The 13,385-nt window shown below is 38.3% G+C and overlaps 1 protein-coding gene across 3 annotated transcripts in view; it reads right to left on the bottom strand.

The window, feature by feature from the left end:
* The window catches only part of STAMBPL1 (STAM binding protein like 1), a 43,489-nt gene that overhangs the window by 13,595 nt on the left and 16,509 nt on the right, over positions 1 to 13,385 (bottom strand). For all 3 annotated transcript variants that reach the window (XM_019034700.4, XM_019034701.3, XM_063710298.1), the window contains 3 exons: positions 8,130 to 8,212; positions 4,201 to 4,418; positions 1,085 to 1,160 (listed from right to left, as the gene is read on the bottom strand). In XM_019034700.4, the coding sequence (XP_018890245.1) occupies positions 1,085 to 1,160; positions 4,201 to 4,418; positions 8,130 to 8,159 (324 nt within the window). In that variant the 5' untranslated portion in view covers positions 8,160 to 8,212. The remainder of the gene's footprint in view (positions 1 to 1,084; positions 1,161 to 4,200; positions 4,419 to 8,129; positions 8,213 to 13,385) is intronic.

Here is a 13,385-nt window from a genome sequence, read left to right as displayed (position 1 = left end):
TGGATCACTTGAGGTCAGGAGTTCGAGACCAGCCTGGCCAACATGGTGAAACCCCATCTCTATTAAAAATACAAAAATTAGCTGGGCATGGTGGCAGGTGCCTGTAATCCCAGCTACTCGGGAAGCTGAGGCAGGAGAATTGCTTGAACCCAGGAGGCGGGGGTTGCAGTGAGCCGAGATTGCGCCACTTCACTCCAGCCTAGGTGACAGAGCAAGACTCTGACTCAAAATAAATAAATACATAAATAAATAAATAATGTAGATGACCATTTGACAAAATCTGCATTTTGCTTATGCATCCTCAGGTCTGAAAATACCCATAGGAAAGCCTTTATTTCATTATTTGGTAAAGTGTTTTTCAAAAATTATTTAAAATCTCATGCTACAATTGGCTTTGTGTACATGATTTTATCTTCCTTCATATAAGACCAACACAAACTATTAAAGACAAATAAATGGGAAACATTGTAAATGTTTATTTAAAAGAATATATTCACAGCTAGACATAACCAAAATTATAGAGATAGCAATTATTGGTGATAAACAAATCATTAAAAAATTGATGATAAATTGCAACACTCTTTTTCCTTGATAGTATTTTAGTCTACCACCTCCTGCTTCCCCCACAACACTTTATAATCTATAATTCCAGTTCTATAAGATGTAAATAGCTAGAACTTTGTGGCTGCCTTAATAACTAACACTAATTTTCAAACAGTTATTGAGTTCAGGGCTGTATAAAATAATCAAAAGCAGCCAAAATGACCATCTGAAAGAAGTTCACAGAAATATACAACATTCTCTTAACCTCTGGGAGAGATTATTGTAAAATAATTCCTTCCTCACACTATTAGGTAACGTTTTTCTTTCTTTCTTTTCCCCCAGCATCAATTAGACAAACCACACTGGCTCAGTGATGATCATTAAATGTCTAAGAAAAAATCGAAACATCATAGTTAATGGAATGAATTTCTTGCGCTCAAACTCTCAAGAGAAAGAGAAAGGGGAGGAAGGGGAAGGGTGAATCAATAATGGATACTTATGGAGCATTTGATTCCACAGTGGAGAAGAAAACCCACAATACCTTCATAATATCCTGCTTTTCAGGTACTGCACATTGCTGGTAATCTCGATGGTTAGGAAGCTTTTCTACAAATAAGCTAAGAAAGAGAAAACATGTCCTTAGCATTATGTGACAGCAAAAGCTCAATAATGGTTTCTAATAAGGGAATGAGGATCCTTTTTCAAAAATGACATGTTTAATAACTTATTCATTTACCTTCAGTCTTGCCATCTGCCTTTTCACTAAAGTCTGGCATGAGTATTATTTTGGTATTAATGGTTAAGCTCAACAAACTAAGCACCAAAGCTAACAAGATTAAGGTCAGGGTACTTTCTAAACAGATCAAGTCACTTTGATCTTTCTCAGGTACTGCATGCTTAACCCCAAAAGAGCACCACCTTACTTTTGCATACTGCTGGCAACAGAGAGAATCACATAAAAATATCAGAGCATGGAAAGAGTGATGTAAATCCCTTCTCACTCTTGAAAAAAACTCAAACGACCACTGATGAATCAGCAGCGCCATCGTGTATCAAAAAACTCTTAACCGAAAACTCATAACTAAGAAAAGTGACAACCAGAATCCCTAGTGAATTAGGAGTTGCTAATTAGGAATTCATTATTTTTCGTCACCGTTTGAGGAACAAGAGACAGCAGCAGTGAAAGGAAATTCCTACAGCAAACCAGGTGCATCGCTTCCAGGTAAAGTGAAGAAACTGCTACCACAAAGGCAGGGGATTCTCTTTTTTATGCACTGATGTATCCTCAGCCTGAAGAATAGCATCCAGCTCATAATAAGTGCTCAATAAATATTTGCAAAATGAATGAATAACCCTTCCTTGATAAATCATAATGAGCTGTAAATGCTATTTCTGATCAAACAATATACCTTATACTTACTGATTCTGTAAATCAAATCATACACACATATACTCATCATTTAATTTCATCTGATGACAAGGCTATAGGTTAAACAGAAATGTTAGCATAATTCCCATTTTAAATGAGAAAATTAAGGCTTAAAGAAGCTTTAAAAGTTGTTAGCTATCTAAGCCCTTATAAATAGAATAAATTCAAAGACATTTAGAGCAGAGGGGACCTCAGAGATTTTCTCCCATAAATCTTTCATTTGTAGATGAGGAACTAAGGCCCAGGAAGAATAAGTGAATTACAAATTATCATACAACTAATAATACAAGAGAATTCAAATATTTTGATTATACAGTAATTCTGAGATATAGGGGCCTTTTCCTTTTCACCAGGCTCACAATTCCATAGGAACATATGCAAGATCAGAGCAGAAGGTGAAAAAGAAATATTATTAATTGGTGACTTATTCAGAAACAAAAATTATTGGAAAAGTTTGGCTATCAACGGTGGAGAATAACTTCTAATTTCATATTTATTACTTAACTTTCTAAAAACAAGTGATTTTCCCAGGTAGGGTGAAGGTTGCCAACCATTCTCTAAATTTTCAAGTTCAGTAACTTGAATAAAATGCAGATCTCAATTTTTGCATACCATGTAAACTGCCTTTAATTTTGCCCTCGGTAGAATCATGGAAGGCAATTTTTAAAATATTGTATCTTTCAACTTCTTAAATGTTCTCAGGCTAAGCCCCTGACTAAGCTAGTGAAATTATATGTGAAATAAGCCAGGCACAGAAACACAAATACTGCATGATCTCACTTATAATGTAGAAAGAATCTAAAATAGTTGAATTCATAGGGGGGCAGACAGTAGTCTGGTAGCTATCAGAGTTCCAGCAGTTGAGGATGGGGATGAGATGTTGGTCAAAGGATACAAAATTTCAGTTAGACAGGAGGAATAAGTTCAGGAGGTACAATGTATATGATGATTATACTTAATAACAATGTATTGCATAATTATGCAGCTTGGGTCTGGCACAGTAGCTCATGCCTATAATCCCAGGACTTTGGGAGGTCAAAGCAGGAGGATCACTTGCATCCAGGAGTTGGAGATCAGCCTGGGCAACACAGTAAGATCCCGTCCCTACAAAAACAAAAAATTAGCTCAGCATGGTGACACATGCCTGTAGTCCCAGCTACTCGGGAGGCTGAGGTGGGAGGATCACTTGAGCCAGGGAGGTCGAGGCTGCAGTGAGCTATGATTGTGCCACTGCACTCAGCCTGTGCAACAGGGAGACCCTGTCTCAATAAAAGGTCTGTGAGGTAATAAATATGTTAATTGTCTTGACTTGGTCATTCCACAATATAAGCATATATGTACCAAAACATGTTGCATACCACAAATACATATAATTTTTATTTGTCAACTTAAATAAAATTAATAAATAATAAGCTAGCAAAAGTAATCGGCATGTGACTTTCAATTAAAAAAAGAAGGTTCATCTTAGAAGATATAATTATTGATGACAGGACATCCTTTCAACTAGTAAGTTACCAGATTTATAGTAAGGAAAGATGAAGTCCCATTTCTGTTAACTCTTAAACTAGGATATGTCACTAACAAATATCTGTCTAATAGGAAACATGATACTTTGACATGGCTGTTTTGATGTAGCCACTTTTACTCAACATTTTGACAGCTCTTTTGTACATAGTGTTCTTAATAGCCAAATAAAATGTTTTTTAAAGAGAAATAATAAGTGCTATATGAAACTTGAATGAGTTTCCTGAACCTATCCCTGAACCTGAATCAGATCTTTCCTGTGTCTCCCAACTTGTCCCCTAGACTCAACCCACCAAATCAAATTTTTTAAATGCTGATGGCATGTTCTAGGTGCTATAAATGGAGCTGCCCTGTAGTTCCTGCTCTCATAAAGCTTCCATTTCTGTCGGGGAAAATCGCATGAAAAAATAAATTATATTTAAGAAGAGTGAAACATGTATCAAATAGATCACTATGCTGGCCTTGGAAAGGAAATCTGATAACCCTGAGCCTCCCGCCCTCCCTGACCCTAAGCCTCAGAGATGGTGTTGGGATGACTGTGAGTACATTAGTTGGTAATTTAAAAACTTGAACATTTAATGCTCCTAGAGACTGTGCAATTGGTCTGAATATGAAAACATTACTGATACCCAAACTGCCACATCAAAATAACTACGTAAATATTTTTCCAATTTTCTCACTTCAGAGGCCTTTAAAACACTTACGTTATAAATTTATTATAAAGAACAAAGGCATTTTCCAAATTTCCTTCTTCCAAATACACAGACGCCATCCTCTCCATCTCTACTCCAGACCTAAAGTAACGTCGTGGAGTGATGTCTTCACTGATGGTGATATTACAACCAAGCTTGCTTAGGGCACGGACTCGCTCTTCTGGGCTTAGGGAAACATCTGTATGGTCAGGCATAGCAGCTAACTTTTTCTGCAAAGCAAAATTTAAATCTCTGATTAACTGTTGATTATAGTAAGAAAAGGATATGACTAATATTATGGACATATGTTCTTTATGAGGAACCTAACACCATTACCTAAGGAAATCTTTTCATAAGTTAATGATATAATCAAAGTAAAGCATTTTTGCTTAAACATGCTTTATACAACAAAAAGACATGGTTTATACAACAAAAAGACAAACCTCCAGGGTAAACATACAGTTCTATTGGAGTGGGATCTCACTTTAGGTTTCAGGGTATGCAAATGTTTCAGGTCATTTTAGGTAAAATATCATTGCTCCTCATATCCCTGTGCATGCTTCTATCTGGGATCATCTGAAGCAGGTCATAAGATGAATTCCTGCCATTGTAGGGTTCATGTCAGTCTACTCTGAAGGGTCTCCAAGGAGGTAACTTGTATTCAAGTTACTATAAAGATTCAATTCTATTCCAGAATAAGTGTTGTTTAGTAAGAAGTTTTCAGGGCTTCTCTCCATCTTCATTGAGTTAAAAAAAAAAAAAAACAACCCACAAGTAAGTCCTGGAGAAGCCTTTTCAAGCATAAGAATGCCCCTCCCATTTTTTTTAACATAAAAAGAATCTCAGACCTCCATATAATAGTAATTACACTGTTAAATTAGTCCTTGACTAAGAAAATAATGATATGTTACTAAGAAATGTCAGTGATAGCAATTTGAATTTTATTAATAAAAACAGCATCTATACACTTTTGGTAAAGCATAGAACATATACAATTCAGAATAATTATTCAATAAAAAGTCAGTGCTTCAGAAAGGAAATTTTCTCTGTTAAGTGCCACATAGCAAGTATCTTAGGCTCTGCTAGCCATATGGTTTCCATTGCAACTTGAATTCAGCTCTCAGCATGAAAGTCGCCATAAACAATATGGAAAAAAATGACCCTGGCGGTGTCCCCTAAATTTTTATTTATAAAAACAAGTGGGTGGTTTGGCCCTTACACCATAGTTTGCTGACCCCTGCTTTAGACCAGCATGTTTCAAAGCATGGTCCATGTACTGGCAGCATCAGCATCAACTGGGAGTTTCTTACAAATGCAAATTCCTAACAGGTCTCACCTCAGACCTATAGTCAGGATCTCTGGAGTTAGGCAGGAGAATCAATGTTTTAATCCATCTTTCCAGAGGTACTTATGCCTGTACAGTTTGAGAAGCAAGGCTTTAAAACAACCCCTTCTACCATTGCTGGATGCTCCCAGAACAGAGTTAGTCTAGAGCAAATTTAGCTTCTCAAGGCCGCCTTGGTCAGTTAAGGGTAGGTTGCAAGTCTGACTACTGTGTGGGTGGAGCACTTCATTCAAGTCTGTAGAAAGCTATAAAAGAAGTCAAGGTAAGCATACTTTTAGTCTGGCCATGAATTACCGAGCCAACCTTCAGGGACAGGGTATAGTGAATTAGATATCTGGAGTTCTTCCAATGCCATCTGGTCTACTTTGGTGGTAATTTTATAGCCAATAGAACCCCAGAGATCTGAAATGATTCTTGGTCCTAAAGGTTTAATATGTAACCAGAGACCCATAAACTTGTTTCTCAAGGCTTCATTAAGTAAGAACCATACCATGTCCCTTGTACATTTTATTATGTGGCTTCCCCACATCAGAGACAGAAATTGGAGTTTCTGAACTTTGAGCCTCGGGATTCAGTATATAGTCTTTTCAATTGAGATGTCTCAAAACCTACAGCAATCCATCCACTTTTCCCTAACCACACTCAGCTATAGAACTCAACAGCACCAAAAGAAAATATTGTCATTTGACACAGATAATTGCTTCAATGACATCAGAAAAATGACTAGAAAAAAAATCTATGAAAATCAGAATGTTCTCTAAAGGGGGTTCCAGCCTCTCATATGTATGAAAGTAATGTGTTCATATTTTACTACTATATAGTCCACACTGAGTTATAATTATTTCTGTACAAGTGTGTCTGATCCCTTATGAACTCCTTTGGGTTTTAAAAGGGATCATTTTCCATTTGTCTCTGTTCCCTAGAATGTAGCATATTCCCTGCCACATAAGTGATGATTAATAGGTATATCAAATAAAAGACAGAAGGAAGTGAGAGAAGGAAGCAACAAGAGATTATAATTAGTTTTTTTCCCTGAAAATGAAAATTAGACTGATTTTTCCTCTTCTGAATGGTCCTATCCTTCCCAAATTTAATACTGATTTCAAAGATAAGCTGGAAAATAACCTAAAGTCTTCATCAACCTATAATATTTCATTTGCATGCAGGCTTCTTGGATGAAAACACAAATTTTCCAGATAAAAAGCCTTTGTGTTCATTTTTACAGTGACATATACAATAAAATTTTAATTATTGTTATATAATGTTCTAGAAAAACATAGAAGACATCTCATAAGTATGACTCCTTCCTCTGGAGAGGTGGAAATGGGTCAGTCTTTATTAACCATAGTGGAACAACAACATGGGGACAGAAAGTGAAAATGTTTCTGCAATTGTCTACCTTTCCAAACATACTCTGAAGACAACTAAGTTTTGTGAATGACTTTCTTAGTCAAGAAAAAACATTAGGGGCCGGGTGCGGTGGCTCACGCCTATAATCCCAGCAATCTGGGAGGCCGAGGTGGGCTGATCACGAGGTCAGGAGATGGAGACCACCTTGGCTAACATGGTGAAACCTGTCTCTACTAAAAATACAAAAAATTAGCTGGGCGTGGTGGTGGCAGCCTATAGTCCCAACTACTCAGGAGGCTGAGGCAGGAGAATGGCAAGAACCTGGGAGGTGGGGCTTGCAGTGAGCCGAGATCGTGCCATTGGCACTCCAGCCTGAGTGACAGAGCGAGACACCGCCTCAAAAAAAAAAAGAAAAAACATTAGGTCACAACCTATTTCAGTACAAGAACCAGGCCCTCTCTTCCTTTATGTCCTGGTGCTAGTCTTTGTGCGTACAGGGTATTTAGTATACTGCAGCTCATAGGGCTACTCCTACAAGGTCACCATGAGTGGCTGGGGAGGGTCATCAAGAGGAGGAAAATGGGAATGACAGTTTCCATTTATCGTACCATCCTGGTAGGCTAGGAGCATCAAAAAATATTGTTTCCAATTGTCATTGGGCAAAAAGTACAAAATCAGGGCCATGGAGATTACATAATGTGTCTATATTCACACTCAGAGACTGATCTAGGACACAGAATAAGCCCATGTGATGTAGCTAGAGAAAGTGTGCACAGTGCTGGGCAGTGAGGCGAAAAGTGAGAACAAGAGCTTCAAGTACAAAGACATTTACACAAGGATCCAAAGCAATACCTAGGTGTTATGTATGTTTTTCTCAGTTAACGCCATACAAGATGAGCCTCCAATTCTTATCCATAAAGAAGCTGAGGCACAAAGAGCTTTAAGTAGCTCCTCAGATATCAACTCTGAAATTCTTCTCTCCAGTGTTTTGCCAAAGGACTACACTCCTGGAATCTAGCTAGATAAACTAAAATTTTAGACTTTTGTGGAAAATAAAATTTATTTTTAAGTCTTACAAAGATAGCTTTATTAGTCACTTCCTCAAAGAAGACAACCACACAGATGGATGAAAAACTACAAGTGCTAAACTTCTTAAAGTAATTGTGACTCATTTCACATTTGTATGTTTCTGTTCTTCTTTTTGGGCTTTCCAACCAAATGTTAGATATCAGCTGGTGTGACTTACCAGAGAATTCACAGTAAAAGGCTGATCCATGTTGTCTTATCTGTGAAATGAGGATGTTCACTGTTTCTTCTCAATCACTTCATCTGTTTCAAAAACAAGAAGCAGAACTAAAGTTATTTTTTGAGACCCAAGTTTGAAATCCCAAACCCCAGGGTTATCTCTGCCTCAGACAAACAGGAACAAATTGAAATAACCTATATAACCTGAGTGTTTAGAGAGACTGTTGGAAATCTCTTCCTGAAAATACAAAACTGCAAGTGGTTATAGTTTCCGGAAGCTGATCTTTAAAAGTGAAGGTGTGAAAATAATTCACATTTGACTGGCACCCAGTATGAATCTGCTGTGGGATACCTTACTTAGAACTCTATGCAAGGTTATAAAGTAGGTTTGCTTTCTTCAAAGGAATAAAGAAGATAATATTGATTAGAAGCATGGACTGTTAAACCTAAAGCCAGTCTGGACTTAAACTCAACCTTAGAACTATAACAGGCAGAATTCTAAGATAGCTCTGTGATTCCTGCCCCTTGATATCTGTAGGTTTGTGTAATCCTCTCCGCTTGAGTGTGTTTAAGACCTGTAGTTGGCTTCTAACCAATAGAAGACAGCAAAGGTCATGGAATATTATTCCCGTGAATATGTTGAATCACATGGCAAAGATGAAGAGATATTGTAGATATAAGAATCCCCCTAATAATGTTAAGTTAATTAAAAGAAAAATTATCCTGAGTGGTCTGGATCTAATCAGGTAAGACCTTTAAAAGAAGTAGATTCTCTCCTGCTGGCCTTAAAGACTCACCACCACAAGTTCCAAAGCTGCAAGGAAATTAATTCTGCCAATGATCATACCAGCTTGGAAGATGACTGCAAGCCTCTGATGAGACTCTAGCCCATGTCAACAAGTCAATTGCTGCCTTGTGAGACCATGAGCAGAGGACCTAGATAAGCTGTGCCTAGACTCCTGAACCAAAAAGCAGCAAGATAATACATGTATATTTAAGCCTTTAATTTCATAAAAATTTGTAAAGCAGCAATAGAAAACAAATATGTTTAGCTGTGTGACTGCAGGGAAGTTATATAGCCTTTCTGTGCATCTACAAAATGGGAGAAACAGTGGTTCCTACATCATGTGGTTGTTCTAGGATCAAATGAGTTAGCACATAAAGTCCTTAGAGTATTAATAGTTCCTAGCATATAGTCAATATTTTATCAATGTTAGCTATTATTAGAATCTTTATTTTATAGTTGAGACAACTGAGGCTCAGAGAAGTCAAGTGAATGTACCCAAGTTTAAATATTAATTCAATAAATATTAGTAATTCCCATCCTTTTTATGCTAGTTTAGGTCAAGCTCTGTATCACCACTTTCCACTTCTAAATTTATTTTGTCCTTTATACCCCACTCATCACTTAGATGACTTTGAACATGGGTCTTCTCCTCAGTTCCTCATTTAGGAAACAAGGGGTTAAGATGGATTCTTTTCAGTTATAATATTCAGTGATTCTAGAAATCTCAGAAGTAGATCAATCAACAGCTCCAGTGCTATTTTCTGGCCTAAATCCATGGTGGAGGAGACCTTCAAGAAAAATTACTCTTGTATTCCAGTCTTTCCTCTCCATTGTCTCCAGTAATCCCTGGGGTAAACATTGAGCTCTAAGCCTGCAGGCTAAAAAATGCCCAAGAAAGAAAAAAACATGGTTCATCACAGTGTAGTTTAGAAGCTGAGTTAACAATTTTGGCACCACTGAATGTAGGCAATCCCAACCGAGGAATTAATACTTCTCAGTGAGAAGAAATAAACCAGTAAAAAAAGACGTTAAAAGCGTTAAAAAGACAGAGCAAAGGCTTATGGGGAATGTGAAGCCGGGGTGGGAGGGGAACAAGAAAACACTAGTAAGTCATTTATTAGGGCCTTATAAAAGAGTAGAATTGGCCAGACACAGTGATTCACACCTGTAATCCCAGCACTTTGGGAGGCCGAGGCAGGCGGATCACCTGAGGTCAGGAGTTCAAGACCAGTCTGGGCAACGTGGTGAAACTCTGTCTCTACTGAAAATACAAAAATTAGCCAGGTGTGGTAGCGCATGCCTGTAATCCCAGCTACTAGGGAGGCTGAGGCAGGAGAATTGCTTGAATCCATGGGGCGGAGGATGCAGTGAGCTGAGATGGCACCACTGCACTCTAGCCTGGGTGACAGAGCGAGACTCCAGCTCAAAAATAAAATATTTAAAAAGTAGAATTATTTCTTTTGATGATTGCTCAGATCCATAAAGAGAGAGCATAGACTTTAAAAGGTTGAAAATATTAGGATAGCGGTTTTTACATTTTACTGCATCTAAAATCACATAAACCTGAGATCTGTTTAAAATGCAGTCTCCTAAGACCCACCCTAAGGATTCTGAATCCATCGGTTTTAAGCCCACAAGTAGGTATTGTCAGATATGGCCCAGTCATTCCAATACATGAGGTTTCCAAACAATACTTTGAGAGACACTGCATTTCAGAATGAATTAAGCAGGATTCTTAATTGCAGGCAAAGGTCTGACTCTTGAATTCATAGAAGGATAATGAAAAAAAACACAAACTTCTAGGAAGGCCAGAGAAATCAGGTTTGGAAGCTACATATCCAAGAACACTGCCCCAGACTACACAGCAGCATTGGTCTGGTGAAAATACCTCTGCTATCTCTATCACTTGATGAACAGGGGATTCTATAGTTTCTACTACCAACACCAGCAACTCCAGCAACTAGCTGCTGCCCTGGGAATGATGTGCAGCCGCCATGTACTTCTGCATGTCTCTAGTTTCTATTTCAAAGCATGAGATGCAGGTGTCTGACTGGCAAAGTCTGGGCCCCATGCCTGCAGCCTGGCTGAAAAGATGGCCGAAGATGTAAATATCTAGCACTTTATCCTCCTGTAGGAGGCAGTGGGATATGCCAAGAGAGGAAAGGTGGATTCAGGGCTGGGTGACCAGAAAACAATGCTAAGTGTGAGCAGAAACAATGAAACAAACATTTTTGTAAAATGTAAAATGTAAAATGAAATGTTTTAACATATCTTAAACATCAGAGTTTATTAAATTACTATAGATAAAAACTATTCACTCCCACATATGAATATATTAATAATTCAGAAATAGAAGCCAACTCCCCTCAAATCTAAGATGAAAGAAGTTCACAGACTGGTCAGTCAACTTATTTTTTGAACCATTTATTAGCTGATGGTCCTGTCTTAATTCCTTTATCTTTTGCCCCCTAGTCCTGGCACTTACAGTTGCATTATAAACAATTGCAAGATCAACATAAACAGGTATGTTTTCTAGTTCAGTGGCTCTCAAAATGTGGTCCACGTTCCCCACGATCCTGTCAGGGAGTCTGTGAGGTCAATATTACTTTCATAATATTACTAAAACATTATTCGACTTTTTAAATATCAATCCTTCACAGTTGTATAGTGGAGATTTCCAGAGGGTACAAGAGTTAATGGAATGCTTACTTGCATACTCTTATAAATGTCTGTTTTGATTTTTAATACAGTAAATATAAATAGATATAACTCACATAAACAAAGCTTTTTAGTGTCCTTAATAATTAAGAGTGTAAAGGGGTTCCAAGACCAATAAAGTCTGAAAACCATGGCTCTAGATCAACAATGCAAATGAATAAACAAAACAAAAACTCACCATGCTACCTCAATCTAATTAGAAATAAAGTGGGCCAGGAGAATCTAAAACAGGAAAAATTAACAGCAAGTACCACTTTCCATTTGTGCTACTGTGGTCTTACTAAAACAATTAGAAAATTTGAACTGAGGGTACAGTAAGAGGTACTTCATCTCATAGTACTTGAGATCCACAGATGCTAACTAATGGGAAGTATTCAGTATCATGCAAGAATAAAATAAATTCCCCCTCCAAAGTGGAGGTCCAAAGTGCTATAAAGCACACGGTGCAAACAGCCTTTGGAGTGAGATAAGCCTGGGTGTTGAGTCTAGGCTCTATCATTTGCTTGCTAAATATCCTTTACTGAGCCCCCTCCAAGGTTTACTTTACTCATTCGGCAGGGCACTTGTCACAGCCACACTTCGCTGCTTTTAGAGTGGCTTAAAACTAATGGAAAACATTCATCAGAAACGCCCGCTTTAATCTCAGCCTACTCCCTGACCTCTACCTCACATTCCTGTGGCTTGATAACATCTGAACATCTGAACTACAGCCTTGTGATCTGTTTAACCTGTAAGATATCTCTTGAGAGTTCTTGCTTCAGAGCTCTTGCCTTCTTGCTTTTATTGCTAGCCCCTTTTCCTGACCATAACCTCCAAAGACATCATCATTTTTTTTCTTTAATCTGACCTTTTATAGAGGAGTAGGGGAGTGTCTGCTTTCTGTTAATCCGACTCACAAGAATGTGGGGAATCATGGTGTCAGAACCATACATATTCACAATGAGCACATGGAGGCCAACCCCTGTCCCAGAGATTCAGCTAATAAGTAGCTCCCAGAACCAACTGAGCAGTCGACTGTGCCCAGAGGGGATGTGGCCAAAATGCCATCTCATCCATAAGTGGCCTGGGAGGGGGTAAGTATCCTCTCCAAATTGGTATTTCACAGCTCTGAGCTTGTAACAGTTTATTCTCTACATAACCATAGCAAAATCCTCTTGGCTTTTGTGTCCCTGCAATGTTTCCAAGTCTGAAGTCCCCCAGGGAAACATGGAAGAGTCTCAACAATTCTGCCCTTTAAAATCAGCAGCAAACAATGCAAGAATGAACAGAGGAAAATATCTGACCTAGCATAGTGCTTATTTTGTGATTTTTTCAGCCTTAATTTCCTTTTCTTTCTTTCTTTCTTTCTTTTTCTTAAAATAGTGTGTGTGTGTGTGTGTGTGTGCGTGCATGTGTGTGTTTGTGTGTGTGCGGCAAAGTTCAGAATCCTGACCCATTTTCATCCAGAGAAATATTTTCCAGAATTCAGAAAGGAGGTGATTACCAGGCAGTGAACGGTCTCCTAAGAGACTCAGCATACAGTAAACAGCCAGCGAGACCATCACCCAAATGTGCCATTTTCTCCCAGGCACTTCTTTTGACTTGAGTGCCCTAGTGACCTGGATAAGTAGGTGTGGCCCATTGGCAGTTAAGAGAGGACAGAGCACCTTATACCACCTCCAGCAGTCTCATTTCTAATTGGCCAAACCAACGGCCACTGGGTTAGTGGTCATGTTTTCCAGGAAGAACATGGTGCAATTTACTCAGTTGGAG

Source organism: Gorilla gorilla, chromosome 8, assembly GCF_029281585.2.
Source record: "Gorilla gorilla gorilla isolate KB3781 chromosome 8, NHGRI_mGorGor1-v2.1_pri, whole genome shotgun sequence".
In the NCBI taxonomy this organism is placed as follows: domain Eukaryota; kingdom Metazoa; phylum Chordata; class Mammalia; order Primates; family Hominidae; genus Gorilla; species Gorilla gorilla.
The sequence above is the reverse complement of the archived record's forward strand: the minus strand, read 5'-3'. Positions and strand labels throughout refer to the sequence as shown.